The sequence below is a fragment of the Hyalella azteca genome, unplaced genomic scaffold (assembly GCF_000764305.2).
Source record: "Hyalella azteca isolate HAZT.00-mixed unplaced genomic scaffold, Hazt_2.0.2 contig10360, whole genome shotgun sequence".
Classification (NCBI taxonomy): domain Eukaryota; kingdom Metazoa; phylum Arthropoda; class Malacostraca; order Amphipoda; family Hyalellidae; genus Hyalella; species Hyalella azteca.
Window position 1 is genome coordinate 126,725 of NW_025940402.1, and position 23,380 is coordinate 150,104.

At 36.7% G+C, this 23,380-nt stretch overlaps 1 protein-coding gene across 1 annotated transcript in view; it reads right to left on the bottom strand.

Annotated features, from left to right (window-relative positions):
• Positions 1 to 23,380, bottom strand: part of LOC108678088 (roundabout homolog 2) — a 111,262-nt gene that overhangs the window by 6,352 nt on the left and 81,530 nt on the right. The window contains exons 2-3 of the mRNA XM_018166431.2: positions 14,363 to 14,501; positions 9,058 to 9,227 (exon numbers count right to left, since the gene is read on the bottom strand). Of these exons, the coding sequence (XP_018021920.2) occupies positions 9,058 to 9,227; positions 14,363 to 14,501 (309 nt within the window). The remainder of the gene's footprint in view (positions 1 to 9,057; positions 9,228 to 14,362; positions 14,502 to 23,380) is intronic.

The window sequence follows — 23,380 nt, forward strand, 5'->3', positions numbered from 1 at the left end:
GGGCAAAAAAGGCATCGCTATCTGGACAAAATTATACGCATTTTTCTGAGAGCAGGTTGGCCGTAAGCCATGTTTAATGAAAGTGACGGTCTACCTCGTTACAAATTCATACTTCTGATGAGAGAATCTAATTAAGCTTTCTAAACGCCCCACACAAAATTGGAGAACGGACTGAGTTGAACTTCGAACGAGTCTCATCTCTGGTTTGGACACGAAAATTACGGCAGGTCAGGCAAAGGCTCCCATAACGAATTTTTCATGCGTTAATTCGCAGTGGAATGAGATTGTTGTCGCATAATAAGTACTATAAATATACCTTTCAAATGAATTTCATGTATTCACTGGTACACCAGTTTAATAGATATTTTTTCATTTCCAATGCGCAACTTTCTTGAATCTTTTGCATCTCAAGTTGCCCCAATGAAAACCCATTGTGCATCTTCCTAATTTCATCTTTTATTAAATTATACTACAAGCCCCTATAATAAATAATATAAAGTAGGGAAAATAAATAATATAAAATAAAACAGGGAAGATAAACAATATGAAATAAAACTATTCTATTTGAAATGATAACATGATTATATTATACACTTATAACCTCTGTAATGAGGGACGATAGGAACCCTTGTAATTGAGGAAGGATAGGAACCCCTGTAATTGAGGGAGGATAGAAACCCCTGTAATTTGAGGGAGGATAGGAACCCCTGTAATTGAGGGAGGATAGGAACCCCTGTAATTGAGGAAGGATAGGAACCCTTGTAATTGAGGAAGGATAGGAACCCCTGTAATTGAGGAAGGATAGGAACCCTTGTAATTGAGGAAGGATAGGAACCCCTGTAATTGAGGGAGGATAGGAACCCCTGTAATTGAGGGAGGATAGCAACACCTGTAATCGAGGGAGGATAGGAGCTACCGCTATTGAAGGTAATATATGTAAAATATCTAGTCTAATATAATGTGGTTCAGAGCTACCATTTTATTTGTAGAAGCCAACGTTAGTAAATTACACAAGTCGTATGGAAATAACAAAGGTAACCATTCGAAATTTAAAACTTGATTCACCACATCTCACGTAATTTATTAAAAAAACGAGTGCGATTCAATTTCCACAGTCGGAGTATTTTCTGACAGGAAGCCTCGTAGCAATACAGTGCGGGTTGGGAATTCGCCATGGTTGTCTCCTGTAAAAAAGTGCACACATTCAAAGGCTTGCAAGGAATATCGAATGTCACTTCGAGGAAGAAGAATGTCCATCGTGCCGTCGAAATTCTGCACAGACAGCTGCTTTTGGTAGGCGTTGCCGCAGTGGCTAGGACAGCGCCTCTATTAGTCATTCACTCAGCGATGCACTACTATAATGTGGGTGCAATAATAATACAGATTAGTTGAGTATATATAGTTATAATGATCATTATTTTTATAGATAATGATAATAGTGAATAAGCTAGACCGGCAGCTCTATATCTCTTTCACTCAGTTGCGCACTAATATAATGTCGGTACAATGACGGTAAGAGAGCGATGACAAGGAGACGTTTGATGCGAGTGATCTATGATGAAGTTGAAATGATTGACTGGTAATAAAAAGTTATAAATTTCTGATGCTCTGAATTCATAATTCCGAAGAAGTTGAGTTGCCATAAAGTTTGAAAATGAGGTAGAAAATTAAAATTACATTCAACAATAATTCAATAAATATGTTGCCAAAAAATGTCAAGAAGGCAATTCAGACCGATTAAATCAAGCTTCCCGATCTATTTATATCGAACTCAATCATACTTGTATTCATTTAGCAGCTAACAAAATGAGTAATTCCCTAAGAAATTTTTAGAACTCGAGCTCAACAAAATGATCGAGACTATGGACTTATTCGTTTTATCAAAGTTACAGTTCTTAAATATGAGGAGTAAAATTAAAGTGAACGAAACGAGTGATGAACAATATCTTAGCTAACAATTCGGCCAAAAATTTGAAAGACATTATGTTGATTCGATTTCCAAGTTTGGAGACGAAGATTTATTTTGTTCACTCAGGAAACGAAGGTAAGAATCTCCAGACTGGATTATTTTTTTGAAGCTACACACGAGCAGTGTAAAATGGATTCAAGATATTCGTATGTGAGTGAATGCATTTTTTGGTGCATTTGCTACTGCATGGAATTGTTAAATCCCGATCATTAGAAGAGATGATGCGGCAGTTGATGATAGAAAACTCTCTGAATGAACCCGGAAGTCATATAATCCCAACGGCTTACCTACGTACAAAAACTAATCGGAATTAAGGACAAGTTTAAAAAAAATCATACATTGGAAAAGTTACCTTAATCTTTGCCTTAATCCAGAAGAATTCTTAGAATCAATAACTCATTTTTTTCGCCTATTGCTCGTTCAGAGGTGATTTAGTAGCTTTGATCGTGAAGTTTCAAAAGAAGGTCTTTGTCGTTGCCTCTCCAGCCTTTAACTGGTAGCGAGATAATGACTTGAAAAGCTCTCGAAAATACACGAGTTGTTCATGGCACGTTTTTTATTTCGGTGACTCGGCACAAAAAATAGAAAGTCTAAGTCTTCTAATAGTCTCACTTATTTTATTACACAATACTGTCTATGAATATCCGTTCTATTTACTACACAACATGCACAAAATAATTATAAAATCTTCAAGAACATTTACCATTTTTGCAACAAGGTGTATACAACAAATTCAATTACAATGCGAAAACATAAATTTTTGGATAAAAATGTAAGAAATTGTGCAAAAACGTTCATGAATTAAAGCTTGTTTGGCACAGTCTTAAGTTCTTTAGTTTCTTTTATGAGAGTAAACATATAAAATTCATTATTGTGCTAAGCTTTAAAAGGCATTATTAGAAAATTTTCCTTATTCTGGATATACGTGGAATAAGTAGAAGGAAAGTTTCATGAAAATTTCGTACCGCTGTCAATATATTACGAACGCAATTGGTGCTAAATTAGTGACCGCTTGGGGCAAAATAAAATATAATCCGAGATTAAATTTGGCAATAGTCCCTGAGCAGCATGAGTTTTGCATAATTGCACCGCAGCCTTGAAAATGACTGACACCACAGCCTTGAAATGACTGACACCACAGCCTTGAAATGACTGACACCACAGCCTTGAAATGATTTGCACCGCAGCCTTGAAATGATTTGCACCGCAGCCTTGAAATGACTTGCACCGCAGCCTTGAAATGACTTGCACCGCAGATTAATATTTACTTAACCTTCTACAAGAAATTTCTATGTAAACTTCAGAGCTGACGATTTCAACTCTATTTCGATAACTTTTTATCATAGAATATTCTTAGCTCTACGGACTGTAGTCAGCAATCTTCAGTATCAAAAATGGGAAAGAAGACGAATTATCTCTACACTTCCAATTTAAAAAGCCAATTCGGAATGAAATTATCGTTTTCCATCCAGGCCCAACGTGCCAGATTTTTTTGCTGAAATAAAAAACCATAGTTACTTGAATAATTACCATCATGTTAAATTTTTGTAGTACAAAAAGCAGTTAATTAACCGCTAGCTTGACTCTATTCTGCTATTCCGTAAGATCGGTTGATATTCCGCTGAACTTCAGATCGCTTTAGTTGAAATTAAAAGCATTGGAAAGTTTGTCTTGTCTTACGTCAATGCAGGAATAGGATTCATTGAGTGATTAACAAAGAGCAGTTAATTTTAAGTATTCATCTGGAAATATTCCGTAAAAATGCACAACACGTACAATGGCGCATGATAGCAACAAACAATATGGCAGCCAAAGTTGAAGGCTTTTTCAATCATACGTGATTATGCATCTCTATCGTCAAATGGAGGGCAGGGCGCATACAAGCAATACGGATACATATGTACAAGTAATTCGAATGCATACAAGCGATTTGAATGCATACAAGTAAGTCGAATGCATACAAGCGACTAGAATGCATACAAGCGATTTCTGTTATGTGATACATTACGAGACAAAATACAAATGTTTGTAATAATTGCAAAGCAAGCAATAATCAGAAAAACCAATGGATAAAATGGCTCTAATGAACAATAATTTCTTCGTTTAATGGCAGTTAAATATAAAATCAAATTGAAGCATCATGGGTAACACGAAATTTGAAGAAATAAGTGCACATCCCACACAAGTAACCGCGGTTATAAAGTAACCGTGCCCACATACGAGATTCGAAGGAGGCACGAGCGACTGTAGCTTTGCCCGCAGCTTAGTCATGTAAAGGGTTCATTCAATCCACGAATTATAATCTTGCTTCCTGCTTCTAAGATAATTAGAAGGAATGAAGGGATACATTTGCGACTAAATAAATTTTAGTTTTGCTTTCAAGCCAAGTCATCGGGTAAAATGGGTTCAATTCATAACTAGATGTTTTTTCTTTCCGTGGTTCTCAGCGAAGTCGACGGGAATAAGGTTTCATTGCGCGAATCGATAGATTTTCATTTTTCATTCCTTGCTTCTAATCAAAGATAATTCGTGACCTCAAGGAATCGAGTCAAAAGTTATGTCAGAAAACACTGCCCGCAATCACAGGTTCTTGAAAATACCAAAAAGTTTTTCAGAGAGCTGAACTGGATGCAGGACTGAAAGGGCGTGGTTAATCAACACTGGAAAAATCAAACGACAGAAAAATTTGATACTGGTAAGATATTGATGACTTCTGGTGTTATCTCTTTTTAAAAAATGAGGATACAATAAGGGAATTGAATTTTGAAATGAATACGATTTTGAGTAATGGAGCTGACGTAGAAAATATTTATTGCACGACTGCATCAAACAGCTTCATCGGTGATGAAATTGTACCCGACTTGATACCTATGAACCCATAAAATCGTAAATTTTGAGAAAATATCAATAATGAAGCAGCAAGAAAATTTTTACACGAAGCCCTTAATCTAGGCCCATTGATTAGCGAATATTAATTTTGAAATAAGGCTAGCAAAACTGGACTGGTACAGGGATACAACGAGGCAATCTAAATTAAATTTCGCGGCGAGATTAATTACTCAGATTATATAAGGCCAACTAATGCATTTTTCACGAATTCAGTCACGCACAATCTTCCAAATACCAGCGAATCTCGCATTAAAATTCATTAAATAATTAGAAAGGCCACAAAGATTCTGTCTGCTGGCGAAGTCTGGCCAACATTTTGCTCGCAAGGCAATCACGACAACTTTTATTTTAATATCCTCTGATCAGTGTAGGGGAAAATATGATGAAGAACTACTTGTGTCTCATTCGACTAAATATTTTAAAATGAAACGTAGACTTACGTTACAGCAAGACATGTTAATGAACACATTCACAGTGAACAAACACATTCACCAAAATATGCTTTTCAGTTTTCACGAAGAAAGAATTAGTAATAGCTTCTCAAATAATAAAGGATTGATATTTTGATTAAGTAAGCCTGGTATATTTCGCATTACGTAGGATGCACGGGCAAGATCATTGAAAGAGCATCGATTTTTTACATCTATTCTATCAAATTCGTACCTTGATAGATAAAATGAATAATTTTCAGTGAAAAACGCGCTATCAATAAGATATCAATTTCGAAATTCAATTATGAAAAAATAACATGGTGGACATTTCAATAATAGCGAAATCCGAACGAAAAGCTCGTTTTGGTGACGATTCAGAGCATAAGTAAAATGATTCACAGAGAATTATCACAAGAAATTCTTGGAAGCTGTTCTTTCAAGAATGAAAAGAAACAAGAAAATAGTTGGAAATCGAAAATTGGAAGCAGGCACCTTTAATTGCTTCACAGAGAAGCGAATGACTACTTATAAACAATAAGGAAATTTATAATTTTAAGCAAAAAGGTCTGATATTTTCTTTAAATGGTTCATTATTTTTATACAATTTTACTTGCCTCACTGTTTTTAGTGATTTCTCATGCGTATTAACAAAATTGTTCACTTGAAAAGAGATTTCAGGAAGAAACTAAAAAAATTAATCAAAAGTCCGGTTTGTGGTGCGTCAAAATCGATGAAAAATGGCGATGACAAAACTGATGAAATAAGGTGAAACTTGAAAATTGCAGTAAATAAACATTGAAATCTAAAATAACTGAACTGATAAATTAATCACCTCCTTCACATGATCCCTCTACATTATTGCACTGCTGACAAAATATAATATGTATACATGTCAGAGATAAAGCAAAACATTCAAAACACATCGATGAATGAAATCAGTCAAGAAAATGAAGCGCCACGTTCTAATCTAAGAGATAGAAAATCATTGGTTACAAATTTATTTAAAAGATTCACAGTTTGATTGGCAAGTTGAAAGTCTTAAAATCCGAAAAAGAAGCACTAGCCATGAGCTATTTTAATCTCAATAGTTAAACGCAGAACTTCACTATGTACGAAAACATGAAATTGAAGCAAATCGTCAAGGTGAGAAACTTTGACGTCACCAATACTCATGGTGATGATGCATTAAAGAACTTTGGCACGTAAATAGCTCACTTTGATCATGAAAGCAAAGCCAGGTACACCATCAAAGCTCTTCCAGTTATGGCAATTAGTCAAGCAAAAGTAGAGAGTTGAAATAACAAGAAAAAGCGCTGAATACAAGCAAGAGCAATCACGAGAATCGTTCCATGAAATGAGCTTTTGGTTCTCGAGTATTCCAATTAGTGACTACAAACACTGGTGCCGGTTAATCCGGCGCATTAAATTTTATTTTTACAGGCGACATCAAACAGAAGCAGAAACGTTATAATGAAATTCCTCGGCGAAAAGCATACACTGATTTTTACTTCGTAATGAAGCACGACTCCATTCATAGGAGTCATCAGCAGACATTTAACGGAGATAATCGCTGGTATAGTCCGGCCCGACAGAGAATGATCAGCCAAGGTTCAACTTTTATCAAGCTATAGGTTAGTCGCCGCAGAAATCACTTTCCCATGCTAGAATGGCACGGGATTCCGATGCAAAGTTAGGCCGCCCCTGGATAACTCAGAATTCTCGCCGTCACCGCCGGCATCACAGGAGCATCCAACTTCAGGTCGGCCAGATGATGGCAAAGTTGGTCCAGATGAGACAGTTGGATGAACTACTCTAGTTCCCGTACTCTGTTGCTGATTGCCATGATTTTCCACGAAAGGCAAATGGAACGCGGAAAAATTCTTCAAATCACAGCACGGGCAGAGTCCAATGAGGAAATTAGAGTGCGCTGTTCGCAACACAGTCAGGTAGAAAATCACTCAATGTTCTTGGTTCATATGCATGCAGAGTCACAATATGGCGAGAGCCGCCACTCCATGTTCTCAGTAACACGAAATAATTCATGACGCGGCGCAATACAAACCACATGCACAGAACCTCCCAAGTATTCTCGATACACGCGCATGATGAATTTTTAAGCCAGAAAATAACAGTGAAGCCAATCCCGAAGAAATTGATACAACAAAGCAAAGAATGATTGCGGCGGAAGTCGGGATACGAGCCGAGAAGAGAATGGCATATTGAGCTGCAAATGCGTCACCTTGTGCGTGACATAACATTATATTTCCCCACGTAAGACATGTACTGGGATGGATATTCAGCAATAAATCGACGAAAACTCGGGACAAAATAGAAATAGTCTAGAATAAAAGTTTCGAACTGCTTCACAAACTCTATGATTCACTGGCATCTTATTATAGATTCGAAATTGGCACTTGTGTACGAGGCTTAAAATCGGTGGCTTTCTCCAAGTTTAGCCCGATTTTTATTGAGTCTGAACAAGAAAATAAAACAAGCTATGGAGATCATAAGAAACGTATAAGCAAGTACATAAAAACGAATGAGGCGAAGTAAGTCGTACATTTTGAATTTCAACGGAGCTTCAGAAATGCTCACTAAGTTTATATCAACAGACGGAAAAATTGGTTAATTCTTATCGGCGAATCTGATTAATGACGATTAATAATTTAATTATAATGATGAATAAGGTAGGTAATATGAAACGTGCATTATACGGTGTTAAGAATACTAAGAATGCGGGTCGAAGCGATATAGCAAGTGTGTAAGACGCCGTAATAAAGCCACTTCGAAAACGAAAACCTGACGGAATTAAAGCAATTGACGATCGAGCGATAAACCCATAATATACAGTCGACAATAATAAAGTTAAGTTTCCATAAAAACTTTAAGAAAAAACTATTTACTAGTCAATGAAAGTCTTTGAAGCCTAGCCCGTCTCATCCAGCGAAGTCTAAGCAGGAAATCGTTCTAGATCACCCATTCTTTTTCTGCACATTTTTACTTTGTATATCTGATGATCAACAGTCATATTTTAGCACTCCACAAATGAAGTTGGAATGATTTCTTTAAATGAAATAGTAGGCTCTCATAGATGGCAAGCTTCGCCCAGATTAAAAAAGTGTTATCAGTCACTCAAAAAATAGCATGAGGCTTTTATAGATAAAACAATGCAAAAGAAAAAAAAATTGTCTCAGTTCTGTTATGCCAATTACCAAGTCAGTTGGAGCTATCGTTATAAATGAACGACACATGGAAGCGTACCGTTTTAGATGGTAATTTATATGAGATAGACAAGAAAGTTACACTGGGAAATAGCAAGATGAAACACCTCTAGTTGTATGATACATTGATCATTATTAATTAGTGGTACGCGTGTGCAATTCATGTGATGCATAAACACTTTTTGAGTATAAACGATTTATAGTTTTTCAAACATCAGAATCAGAAAATATTACCCGGGACGAAGGTGACCCAGACATCAGACGACCCAGACGTAGACGACCCAGACGTAGACGACCCAGACTTAGACGACCCAGACTTAGACGACCCAGACGTAGACGACCCAGACGTAGACGAACTAGACAACGACTCAGGCGTAGACGACTCGACGTAAGCGAATTAGACAACTCAGACTTAAACGACCTAGACGACCCAGCCGGAAACTATTTAGACGTAGAAGACATAATTAAACTATACTCAGACGTAGACGATTTAGTCGCAGACTACCTGGAAGGAGAATAACTAGTCGTAAACGACAAGTTGACTCACCGGCAATCTCGAGCGTGGCGTTGTTAGAGATGACGGTGCCGACATCACTGGAGGCCTCACACCAGTACACGCCAGCGTCATCCTCCTTCTTGCTGTGCACCACGCGCAGGAAGAACAGAGACCCCGTGGGCAGCAGCACGCGCTGGCTCTTCGGGTCGCTCGGTGATGTCCTGCATACAGAAGTAAATTATGCAGCGTTAGAGTATTAATTTTCAACGTGTAGACAGAAATAATTCAACGTTCGTGTACAAATTCAAAATGAGTATAAGGAAATAATGAAAATTCATGTATGAATTATAAGGAGTCAAACTCTGAATACAGGCATAAAGCATTATCCATGTATATACAGTGGGGGGAAATAAATATTCGTACACTTGAAAAATCGTATTTTAATGTATGTAAGTACACAAACTTAACAGGAATGGAAAATAATTTGACGACTTCTGTTGAGAAACTAGAGCTACCTGGTGATTGGATTTTCCAGCAGGATAACGATCCTAAGCATACTGCAAGATCCACAAAGAAATGGTTCGCTGATAGAAATGCACACGTTATGGAATGGCCAAGCCAGTCGCCGGACTTAAATCCGATTGAAAATTTGTGGCGGTATTTGAAGATTCAAATTAAGAAAAGGTCCCCAACAAACATTGAGAATCTTAAGGTGGTGTGCCAAGAAGAATGGTGTAAAATACCAGTCAGCATCTGCAAATCATTGGTCGAGACGTATAGAAATAGACTGGTGTCTGTTGAGCTGAATAAAGGGTATTCAACCAGGTATTAAATTAAAATAATGCGGATTTATTGTTTTGTACGAATACTTTTTTCACCCGAAGAAGTGAACATGTTGCATTGTTTTTTGTTGCATTGAGATTTAATTTCTTTTGATAGTATTTTTGAATACTATGCGTCTCTATACATAATTTAAATCACTTTTCCTGTTAAGTTTGTGTACTTACATACATTAAAATACGATTTTTCAAGTGTACGAATATTTATTTCCCCCCACTGTATCATCAACAAGCGACGATCTGCATACAGAAATAATGCAATTTTAATGTATAACAAATGCCTTCTTGTATACAGAAATAATTCAACATTCATTTATAAATTATCAACGAGCGACGAACTACAAACAGAAATAATGCAATATTCATGCATAAATTTTCTAGGAGAGGTGACATTAGATGAGCAAAGTTACATATACAAGCTATCAAGAAGTAACATCACTCGCGGTGGGAAATTCACGCGGCAGCAACGACGCAAGCGCTTAAGACTATAGCAAGAAACCACGCGAAATTTTTCGCGGTTTGTGTTGTAAAGTAATACAATAGCCAGTCTAGTTTGAGCAAAAATAGAAAATTTGTTATAGTTACAGAATGGTGTTGGGGTCTATTCAATAAATAAGCAAACAAATTCTGATTTCCCCAACTTTTAATAGATAACTATAATAATAAACAAATGACGGATACGAGAATACAAATAAATAAACCGCGAATTTCCTTAGCACTTCTAACTCCGGCCTCAGGTTTCGGAGCCTCTCTGAAAATGCATAAATAAACAAATTACAGACACTAACGAATCAGAATATAATGCATACATGGCGAAAATAAGTAACATATTAATACAAGTAATGATATTCATAATCACCTATATATAAACCACTGGATATATGTATACATGATAATCACAAGAATAACCAGACAATACCTACACGCACCTCTGTGGTGGGATTCCCATACAATGACGAAATACAAAGCGCATCTAAATGATGTCACGTCAAAGGTGAATCAAAACGCTAAACGATAAATTTCAAGAGTCTGATTGCAATCCCTTACAATGGTTTTCTACGATTGAAAAAAATTGCATCCACACGAGCAAGTGAAACGAATAGTGTTGTGGCTGTCACATTCATTCAATAATAACAGTTTCAACTTTTTAGGTTGAATAACTCCGCAAATGCTTCATGCTATTACATGTAATGAAATAGTCATACAACTTTAGACCAGTTACGAAAACAAAGTTCAAAACGAATGATGCGGAGGGAAGTACAAGTGAAGTATCTTAACTAACAACGTATCCTTAGACTATGAACCGTGTTAGCTCTCCTGAAAAATTTTCGACTGCTCAGAAATAAAAAAAAAACTTGATAAGTATGGACATATAAAGAGCGGAAGCTATAAAGACAGCATTTCCTAGAAAATACACATTTCTGTAAAACAGAACAAATCGTCTACAAAGATTGCACAAGATTACGTTTCGGAATGCAATTTGACGCAATATTTCAGCGCCTCCGTTTCACACCGCAAAATATTTCATGAACTTTTCACTGCCACTTGCCCAGGTAAGTACGGAAGAACTAAATTCCGCGACTATGAGAGCGACTGTTTATAACCCAAATACTTTGCAGCATAACGAGGCTTGAGCGAATAAGAATCTGTAAAAAGAGAAATATTGTGCGGTTGTCTCGCGAGCAGTAATTTCCCTAGAGCCGGCGAGATAGAGTCATCAGTTGACGCTCGTCCAATATTCTCAAAACAACAACTCCCCACTGCATAATAAATCCTTCCTCAGGCTGGCAGGTCCGCGGCGAGCAGCGGCATCGGAGGCGCGTAACAAAATCCCTGATTTAGAACCAGCGATGTGGATTACGAGGGTGAAAGGTCATTAAGCATTGTTTATGATTAGCCATTAGCTCGCGAGGTTATAAGTAATACACTGCTGTAATTCACGAAGTTTTTAACCGTTTTAACAAGAATTAAGTACCTACCTACCAATACGTACACAACAAGCTGTGATAGCGAGTTACGATGGGTAAATTCAAATGTATTTAAAGTGAACGCTCATACACATAAATAAAATATGAAGAAAATTGTCCATGCACGAAAAATACGGGACAAAATAAAATCCCCACAAAATATATTGAATAGAAAAGAAACGATACGTAAAAACGACAGAAAAAAACTAGCCGTCGCACAGGTGGTCAGGAATCCGCGCTACGATCACGATTCGCTTGTTGGAGCAGGATTTGTGATCGTGTACGAGTGTAACCGATCGTACAACAAGATCAGGCCAAGAGGGCGCACTTCAAGCCAGTGACAGTCACCATTAGTCATGTAACAGCCGGTCTGAGGAGCGTGCAATGTTAACGCGGTTTAGTCATCAAGCAGCAAACAAGGCTCGTCTGCGAGTAGACAGAGCGGTCCATGCAAACACCGTCTGAACCTAAGGAGTCAGCAGAACATTGAACAAGGGGCGCCATAATTTAGGAGAGCATGTATTAAGCCGAGAGTATCGGGGTGTCAAATTAACTCGTGTAAAGACACATGACCTGGTGTCTGGCTACACTGCTAACTGCTCCCAGCACAGCCTCTAACATAGAGCGCTTTCTGCACTGGATTCTCTGAAACGAACTTAAGTAAAATAATTTCGCCAAGAATTAACCCAAGACAGATGAACCACCGACAGCTGCGTGAGGAACTTGAAAGAATTGAGCGATCAAAAGACCAAAAACGAGGAGCTTCGAGCTCAGCCCAAACTGGAAGAAGCGCGGTCTTTTCATTTTTTTGGCGCCTGGTAAAAGAATTCATGGTCTCGCGGTTCCGTCAGTGTAAGGGCCTTAAGGAGCAAAGAAGCAGAAGTGAGCGTATTTTCCGCGGCATGCGAACTGAATTTCCAAAGCAAGGAGCCGAGTTCGGTGAGCCAAAGACGTTCTCTTTGAAGAGTCTCTGCCCACTTTATTAGCCAGAAGAACGACCAGGAGAATCTCGACTCAGCTCTTCACGAGGTATTTCTGAGAACTTCATCCAGCACCAGATTGGAAAAATGCGGAAAACGGTAGGAATTTTCGCCAAAGTTAGATATTGCGGTACAGAAGCATGCATCGTCCGACAGTTGTTTTGTGCACCGTAACATAATGCTGGAACTTGGAGCACTTACGTATAAGTGAGCGATTCTTTTTGATGCTCCCAATACATGTCGCATGAGCACGGCTCATTGAAGACATTGACGGTCGGAAACTGATGCTATTCGTTTCCAAATTGACGGATAATTTAATAGAATCGTGCACATGTTCATTATGATTCATAAAGAATTTAAGCCATTTTCGTCGTTTTTTTAACAGTAGTTCAGTGGATGATACTTGCGACCAGAAACTGTAATAATATTGAGAGTCCTTACTAAGACATTGAATAATTTGACTACCATGTTTAAGCATCAACGGTTTGATGGGCAAAACATGGTTTCAGTGTCGAAGGCGTCAAGAGCAATTATTTAGATATATTTAAAATGCAACTTCGAAGTATGCATTTTTTTCAACTAAACGAGGTGCTTAAGTTTCGCCAGTCAATTAATGAATCGCTGTTTGGATAAATTATCACTTTTTTCTGTGAGTGTACCCTTATATTAATTACGAATTTATTGATTTAATTAGTTAAAAACTGAATAAAAACGATTGTGATCATTACAGTATTTTAATACTGCCACCACCAAAAACAGATAAGTAAGACAATGTTTGTTATTAGATGGTCATTGAATTGTATTAAACAATTATTGTTATTTTATTTAGCTGTTTTTTTTATTTAATTCCGTCTTCTATCAACATTAAGTGGTCAAAAATTTCTAACAAAACAGAATATAAATTTGATCAACCGAAGATAAAACTTGAACAACCGAAGATTGAAAATTGATCAACCGAGGATTGAAATTTGTTCAACCGAAGATTGGAAATTGAACAACCGAAGCTTCAAGACACCGAAGTTTGAAGAAAGAAGCGACACTAATGCAGCACATTGCTTAGCTACTTTTATAAAGCACCAGACCATCGTACCCGAATAAATTGTGTGGACAGACAATTGATAAATGAAATCTTGAAAGAATGCGAAAACAAGAAGAAAAGATACAAACACAACGCAAATAAATATACATATTGCATACATCGGCAGATTTGATTTCTAAATTTCATAAACGTTTGTATGTAATAAGGGGATATATAAATACATGCCAGAGCATAATACATAGAATATTCTTTTCGAAAAATTAAATTCTAGAATTGTGATTTTCCTGAAATCTAAACGAGCGCCTTCGCAACTAGTTGTCGTACTATCCAAACTCGCGGTAGTACGAAGCGGCCTAAGTACACGTAGCGGCCGAATTCTCGTCTGTGATTGGTGGGTTTAGCTTGAAAAGCCCTTAATGATGAGCTGATGATGGAGTTACGAACTCGTAACTATTTTAGATAGTACGACCAATGATAAATTATTTAAGTACGAAGAAATTGTCCATGCATGAACATGACAATTTCGCTCACCTGACGAGCTGTCCGTCTTTGAACCAGCGGATGGTGGGTGCCGGCTTGCCCTCCGCCTTGCAGTTCAGTGTCGCCGGCTCGTTGCGGGGGACGGTCATGTCGGTCGGGTGCTCCGTGATGCGCGGCGACCGGTACGAGCCTGCAAACATAATAAACGAAAATATAACTCATGACGATAATTAAAATTATTTTTCGAAGAAAAGAGTTTACTCATGGCATTTCGACTACAACATCAATTGAACTGATGATTATGAAAAATTTTCTTCAAGAGTTTAATCATGGCAATTACACTAAAATGGCGATGGGAACTATTTTGGCAGCAAAATTTGGACGGCAAAGAGTGAGGGAATATATCATGTTGGCAGCAGTTACCAGCCTATCATATATTGATATACACTCTTGCATTTCATAGATGATTATTCGCCAAAGATATATCGTAACTACAGTAAAAGCCAATGCATGGAAATCATTTCTAAGATGCTGAGTAAGCCACCAAATGAACAATATACACTAAATAATAAATAACCGATAAATACAAACAATTCAATTCAGTCAAATGAATAATTTTGATTGTGACCAGTCTAAGTGTTTCTTGAAACTTATTTAGGACTTTCCAAGCAATATGAATCACTTCGTGAAATGAAGTAAATGCGACATTTACTCATGCATAAAAGAATATGCATTTGAAATATCATAACATGGTCATACCGTATACTAAAGTTCTAACTCAATATTACTTTGATGATCGCAGTCTTTTCAATGGACGAACTGATATATATTCACTGATGTTCACATTGAAAAGGCTCAGATAGATGGTGATCTGATGTCATCAATCGCTCGGGAGTCTCGACATAGATCGCTGTCGCGGATAACTGATCGGAGCCAGATTACAGCGGCCATATTGCCTCATGCAAGGCCAAACATACTATATAAAAAAATAGAGAATTAATAGCCGTTTAGGTTCTACCCCTAAATAGGATTTTACAAGCGCTATTAAAATAACATAATATAATATAAAGTAATATACAGAAATTAATACAATAAAATATATATTACAATATAATTTAGGTTACTATAACATAGTATAATGCTGCAAAATACGACGATATGACAGTATTACTGTCGCTTCAAGTTTATTCAACGTGAAAAAAATGAACGTCATTAAAGGTAAAGTCGAAATATTAGGCGAATATATTAAGAAAAACGGGATTTAGTAGCAGAACTCTAATAGAATTTAGAATTGTAGCATGTCATATAATATCAATAAATTACTTATGGATGGTATAATTACGTATATTATATACGATCCATAAATTACAGGACAAGGTTAAACAAAAAAATAAAATAAAATGGTTTGGGTCAAAATGCGCGTGTGCCAATCTGTCAACCAACTTGATTAAATTCCAAAGACCGAGTCAAATCTGCAAAGGCAAATGGATTCACTATTCGGTCACGGTAATTTTTATATTTATTCATAAGTAGAGAGTTCATTCTTATTCACTTGAAAATAAAAAGTTACTCGAGAATACTTAAATTATAGAAACACACAATCATTAGAATGTTCTGAAATTTGTTGGAGGTCGGTAAGACAGTAGAGCGGTTCCAATGCATTAATGGCACTTAATTGAATGAAGAATGTATTCCAAAGGGACGAGCTAGAATTACATTAAAATTTTAATTGTCGGATAGATACGAAGCCGAACCTATCAGGAGCACCATCAGCCAGAAATGAAATGAATATGCCCGGAAAATTGCAGAATCGTGCGAGAATTCAAAAATGTGATTCGTCGTACTTATATGGGAAGTGTTCATGATAGATAATTACAATTTCTACAACTTTTGTAGAAAAACAATGAAATACGAATGTAAAGTAACAATCTTACAGTAGTATGGAAATCAAGTCGGTAATCACACTACATTCCTCTTTGAAACTCGAATATTTAAAAAAAGGTGCAGGAGGCAAGTAATTGAAAAAAAATTGTTTTAGAGAACTCATCCTAACAGGGGTAACGAAGATTCGATAAATACGCTTATACGTATACAAAATGAAGATTCCCGTAAAGCAGCAACAAATCTCCCCAGCCCTCCTCAATCACCTCAGCGGCCCACACAACAAATTCCGCAAGCACAAAACATTCTGAAGAGAAGCACAATATATAGTATTGGTTATGAGGCGCTGAGAGCACGTCTCTCAGGGAATGTCAGTAAATCAGCCCTTGATGAAGTTATCGGGCGGAGAAGGCACGCGCTCTGCAGTGGCGATCATTGCAGAGTTATGGCTCGCGCCAGAGGAGTTATTGGCTCCGTGTAATAGAGTTAGCACGCCGATGGCTGTGACGGATGGCTTCAGGTCTTCAATCAACATCACGCACTCTAAAAATTCCCATGGTATTTCTGAATTCCGTTCATATCATTCAGAATGCGGGTAAAATTAAGAAATTTCGTTTTGATGTTCTCCCAAACAATGATGTTTTTCGTGATGATTGTGAAGAGAAAAGAGAGCGATTCGTGATAAGAGATGGAATTCATTATAATCGAGGTACAGAAAGACCAAGCATAAATATGTGGGCATGTATAGCCCCAACCCGTTGACCCATAGAATGTTAGATGAGGCTAGATAGAGCGCCGGGATATACATATATCTATATTGGGACGACTATCAATTATTTCAACACGACTACTTAAAAGTTTTTGTCGATAATTAAATTTTCTCCTTAGATAAGCAAACTTTGATGATAAATGTAGAAAAAATGGAATATAATACAATTTTAGGCGGCCATTTTTTTCAAGTTTTAATTCATATTCGACGCTTCACTCGATTAAAGCTTGAGTGACAATTTAAATTGCATCATTTCCATAGTCTTCTTTTCATTGAATTTCCAGCTTTCACTCTCATGCCAGGCAAGCACAACCTCCTGATGAATACCTGATGCAGCAATTACCGGACACGATGAAGAGCGCTTCATAAATTTAAATCTCATTTCGATGCATTCGGATCATTGCAATAAAAAAAATAACAAAGCTAGACGGCGAACGCATGGCAAATATTTTTGCATGGTAAACAATTTTTGTCTGCTAACGTTCAGTGACATAACCTATTAAAAAAGGATACGTGGACTTATAATACTGTATAGTATTTATACTAGATTCATGCTCGAGTCGCCTTCTGATTTTAAAAAGAATACGTGAAATCAATTCAAGTGGAATGAATATGCAGGTCGAGAAATCAATTATTCATGAACATTAATTAGGCTATCGATCAGCACCGCTGTATACCATGGCGTAGATTTGACCCTATATTTGCACTACAAATCTAGAAATGACGTCAGCAATATGCTAACGATGCTTTCATAGGATATATTAGTCAAAATGGAGTTCAAGTCTTCATGTACTGGCGCAAAGTTTTGTCCGCAAAAATGTATGGCGAGACCATCGGTTCTCTTACCACGCACCAGCCGTGGTGTCAATCAAGATTCTCGCATTCGCTGCATTTAACAATGTTTGAATGTATAATTTTGCGACAGCAGTGATGAGGATTATGCTCAGAATGTTTACTGTTAACTCGTATCTTTAATAACAATGACAATAGAAAAACGATTGCTGAAAAAATTATACTTAAAAAAAATCGCAGGAAATTGAGTTGAACAACCAAGTGTGTTGGACGTGGAAAACTCAGGATATAACTTTCCAGTGAGCTTGATCTAACAGCCCAGTTCCATCTCTCTCTTTCCTCGTATTGCACAAGCGGAAAGCTCTTAGCTTGGAGCTCAAACAAAAGTTTCCACTCCCAGCCAAGATGTCACAAGTATAAGGGCTTTAAAAAGATTATCCGCAAATTGCTGAGACAAAATCCGGAGCAACTCGTTACGTCCTTAATGACGCACGACTGTCAGAAGCCAAACAGGGAGCGCAGAACGGAAAGGCAACTCAACTCGACTTGTTTCTCATATAAGCCAACGCTCATAAGTTAACGCTTGGCCTCGCGCTATTACTTATTTATACCAACACGTAAACATGGATAGAAAACTTCGCATCACTGAGAAGGCATCACTCAGCACCAGACTTCTTAATTTATTTATTCTTCAAGGAGAGGCAAAACTTGAGAAAAGGCCAAATTTGGCTCTTAAGAAACTTGTGAAGGAATTTATTCTGATGATGGTCCTAACTTACGTGGCAGATCCCGAAAATTACGGTCTGTAAGTCTCCCATGATTATTCACCTCGCTAGTAAGAATTGGGATAAAATGCGTGAATAAAAATATACGTACAAGCTGCCAGTGGAAGGATTAAATGTCGATTTCGAAATTTCCCATATTCTTCACTAAATTGTGTACAGTGTAAAATAATTTAGTAATAATATAATAACATTTATGATAATAATATCAAGTTTAAATAATTTAGTCACAAATGCTTTCTTCAATCACATTACTAACCACCCCCACCTTCCAAAAAAATCAAAATTGAAAATCGAAATATACCAGTAAATCTTCCGCCTTCACACAGCAAACACTAATGTAGCAAACCAAATGAGATTCCGAACCAAAAAGCAGGGAAAAATGAGATCGAGTAAGAATCTTTAGAAACCGTTCAAACTTCCGGCAGGAAATTTTCACATACGAGGTCCCGACAATTAAAGTTTTAGACTTGACAGGCCCATTGCGATATTAATTGATCTGCTTAATGGACTCCATTACAGAGATGAACTCAAAACACGAGGAAAGCCAGGCCAGTCGCAACTCTGATCGATCGAGCGCTCCTCTATTCAAGCCAGCAGAGCTTGGAGCGCGTCTTTGTGTGTAATTACTTGTTCCTCAGAAGGAAAGATTTCAATATATTACTACTTCAATGCATTACTACTTCAATATATTATTACTTCAATACATCACTACTTCAATACATTACTACTTTAATATTTTAAAACTCGAAATTTAACTACTTCCTGATACAACCATCGAAATGGTAACGCCGATAGATTATTAAAATGTGGTATAAACGGATGTAGAATTTAAAAAAAAGAATATATTCTGTTGAGGTAAGGAAGAAGCAGCAAGAGTTTTGGTATCAAAGAATGCAATGGCAATAAATAACGAAATGGTCTAATATAAGTACCAATTTCACAAATTTGTAACTGAAAGTTTGCAAAAAAAGTCTGAGCATGAATAAAAATGATGAATATTGTTAAAATTCAGAACAGAAATATTTGAAGAAATTTATACAATATTTTATTATCACTTAAAGATCATTTTATGCTAAATATTTTAGACTGCAAATCAATAGTGATTCTGTAAGGGCGGTCATTTCCGGCACAGAAGATTCATTAATAAGTGTACTCAATTCATAAATTAATAATAATATAATAAATAATATGATAATAAATTAATAGACTTGGGAAGACGGAATCGGTAATAATTGGATTTCTAAATTACAGAGATAATTTATTCGGGGCGACGCAGAGCTAACCTACAAGTATATCACGCAATGTATAGCGATGCTTATGATTTTCGCACGTTGATGAGCTCATATGACGAGAAGTGAAGCAGAGTTTACAGCCAAACTTGTACACGAGTTTTAGTCTGCGGCAACTGCATTTCCGAAATATTGTGTTAAACTTACAGATGCATTCGGAATAATCTATGTATTAAAAAATTGTATCGTTTGTTAGAGACATAGCATATCGAGTGTAGTATATATAGTTCGAGCCGTACTCGTTTGCTTGCGTACGTCTCGTTTGAACGACATTGAGATTCAATAAGAGTGATTACCGTCGTGAAACTATCGGTGTCGAACGTAAAGTGTTAGTATTTCCATTGGGGTTGATGACAATAAATAAATGCGCAACTGATAGAAATTAGCGCATTTGCCACGTTTCCTCGTATATTTATTGACCGAAGTAAATTGGGAGCTTCAGGCTGAATTTTATTCATGCTTCCTTATTCGTCTATATGCATGTGTTTGAACGAAAAAATGTAATTGAAAACTGTGTTGTAATTTCCGTAGGTTTTTAAATTGAATGCATTTTTACACATAATTACACAATCAAGTTGCGCAAGCTTACTTGTTGCATGTGAAATGAAGCGACTAAGACGATTATCAATTACCATTTCAGGAACATGTCGGAAGAACTGCAATGTTTGTAGATTATGATTGCTGTATTATTATTGTTGTGAATATTGTCGTTCACATAGCACCATAATTATTTTACAAATCATCGGCCTACATCACTTCAGTTCAAAATATAACACAGAACCTAATTTTTTTACATAGAAAGTGTAAAATGATTATGGAAGCATGTCAAATACGTAATATTTCTCCATAAAATTAAGAAAACCTCTTGATTCTGGTCTAGACACAATTAGGGAAAACTTACATCGTTTCAATTGATTTACCTGGCAAAGCTGACAATAATGTCGGAAACCACAAGAAATTCCCTTAATTTAGAATAAATAATTACTAGATTTAATATCGAGGATGAAAAAATGAGCCCGATATGCTGACACAAAGAAGCATGCGGATTACTTCAATTTAATTTAAGCTTATAAAAACAAATGGCTCGAAAGAATGTACAGTCTAGAGAAAAAAATAGTGGAGTACGATAAGAAGAAAAATTTCCAGGTTTCTCATTATTTTCATGGATAAAAAGTAGGTAATAATCTGTGTGATATTCTAGACGCTGCTGGCTGCAAAACACGCTGAGAAAAATAGATGCACTTTTACTGTTGCGAAAAACACAAAGCCTCACAAGCCAAGAAAACAAGTAAAAGAAACAATGTATTTTGCTTATTTTCAGTCCCTGAATAGCGAATTAGACTGTTCACTTAGGGTATTTAATGGAGGCATTTCGACCAATATTACTCGTTATGGGAAAGACCGAGATTGAAAGAAATAGATTCCTTTTAGAAATTCTGAGCTCGCGCAGCAAAACGAAACTTTTTCCAGTTTCGAATAATAGTACAGAGGCAGTGTTACACAGAAACATGGAAATAACTATTTGAATGGTAGTAATTCAAAATTTAGATCCTAAAAGTAACTGATAACTGCGAACAATTTCATACCCGCTTAAGACAATAGTTGAGAACATGGAGAAGACAAGATTTCACAGATTTAAAATAACATGCTTAAGAATTAAAAAAATAATAAAAATGGAAAATAATAAGTGACCTGGCGAAGTTACAAGAAACAACAGCTGAAACCTCCGCGTTCCAGACACAGAAACCAAACGAACTACATTTTTTCAAGAGACCAACTACACCGCCGCTGACCAGAACGTTTCGTACCAAAATTAAACAAAAGTTTGGAATAAAACCTTGCAGGATAGATTCCCTGAGCGCTCCCTCGCTCAAAACACGAAAAGAACACCGAGACGACATCAATAACATAGCTGCATCGGCGCGTCCCAAGCACATGCTGTGTTTCGTGCTACGGTAACTCAAGAAAACGCATAAGAAAAATGAGCTTGACAAAAATGAGCCATAACGTGGCAGTAAATGTTGGGTCTCACTTGGCTAATGATTGTATTGTACGAGGAAATTTTTTAACTTCATGATTTAAATAAAAATGGATAAATAATAACTACACTTAGAGAAATAGTAAGACTTTGTCCAAATAGGGATGCACTTTTTGCCCTTGTGTGGGTCATTGAGTAGAAGGTAAAAGTGTAAGAAAGTGTAGAAAGTGCGTCGTTTTTTTTGGCAATATGCCGACTCATTTTTCTGAGCGTAGCATGCAACGCAAATCATTCACAGGGTCGGAGCAGATCGAGCCCGGCAGCTCGAAGACGCAGCCACACTTTTTTCACTCGGCCAAATTCATCGATAATTTATAAGGCGCCAAGGCACGCTCATGAGGGCTATGATTGTTAGCAGGTCATTATTGAGCCTGAATAGCTCAATCAGATTTTCCCTGATGCTCCTAGACTCCTGAGGTTCTCGCCTGGAAGGCTTATGGAAGATGGGAAACGATGGCCTGTGGAATAGGTGGGATATTTACTCACATTTTCAGAGTTTTTATCGTACAGAATATAGCAAGCATACTTTCACAAATTGTAGATAAAAATATGATAGGAAAATTGTGGAAAATCAGAACTTAATAGGCGTGTAAAAAGCGATTGTTTTTCGAGTTGTGTATTGATTTGTTCGAAATGTATGGTATCTACATAAACGCAAAAAATTGAGTATAGCGAATAAAATATTGTTGAAGTAAGTGAAAGCGCACAACACTTGTAAAAACTAATAATTTTGTTACGTCGGATGCCTCAAACCTTTCGCAAGGCAAAACCTCTAATTTGCCGATAAAACTAATACCCTATTTGAATCCGGTACTTCCATTCTAGCTTCAATTTAATTTCATAACTCAGTATTTCCATTCCATTCCATAACTCAGTATTTCCATTCCATTCCATAACTCAGTATTTCCATTCCATTCCATAACTCAGTATTTCCATTCCATTCTAGCTTTAATTTAATTTTATAACTTAGTATTTAGCTTCCACGGCGTTATGATCGAAATTTATTATTGCTAAGTATAACAAAATCTAATTAAAATGGCAAAGATATGATCAAATATTTTTTAAACGTACAATCGATTGATCTCTGTGGCACTGCAGAAAAGAATGCAAACAGCGGCCGTTAAAAAAATCGTTCCGCTGATGGAAAACAAACACGACGCTGCCACGCCGACGCGACTCGCGTACTTTAGTTAGCTCGCTAAATGATTCACTAAAAAATGCACTAAAAAATTACACTCGTTTAAAAGTGCAAGAGATTGCAGAGTAAAATTGCAGTCTAATCAGATTACAAACGACGAAATTAAAATTTTTTATTCGCTGTATCGAATGAAGATTTATACTCTTAAATTCTAATTTCATTTTATAAAAATAAGTAAGCAGAAATTGAATTCTCACTAAAAAAATAGTGGCGCACGAAAGCTGTGATTTTTGAAGCAGACTTTTTTTTAAACTGACATTATCAATGCAGCAGAAGGCCTCATGAGTAATTCATTCCAATGACGATCGATCATCGCC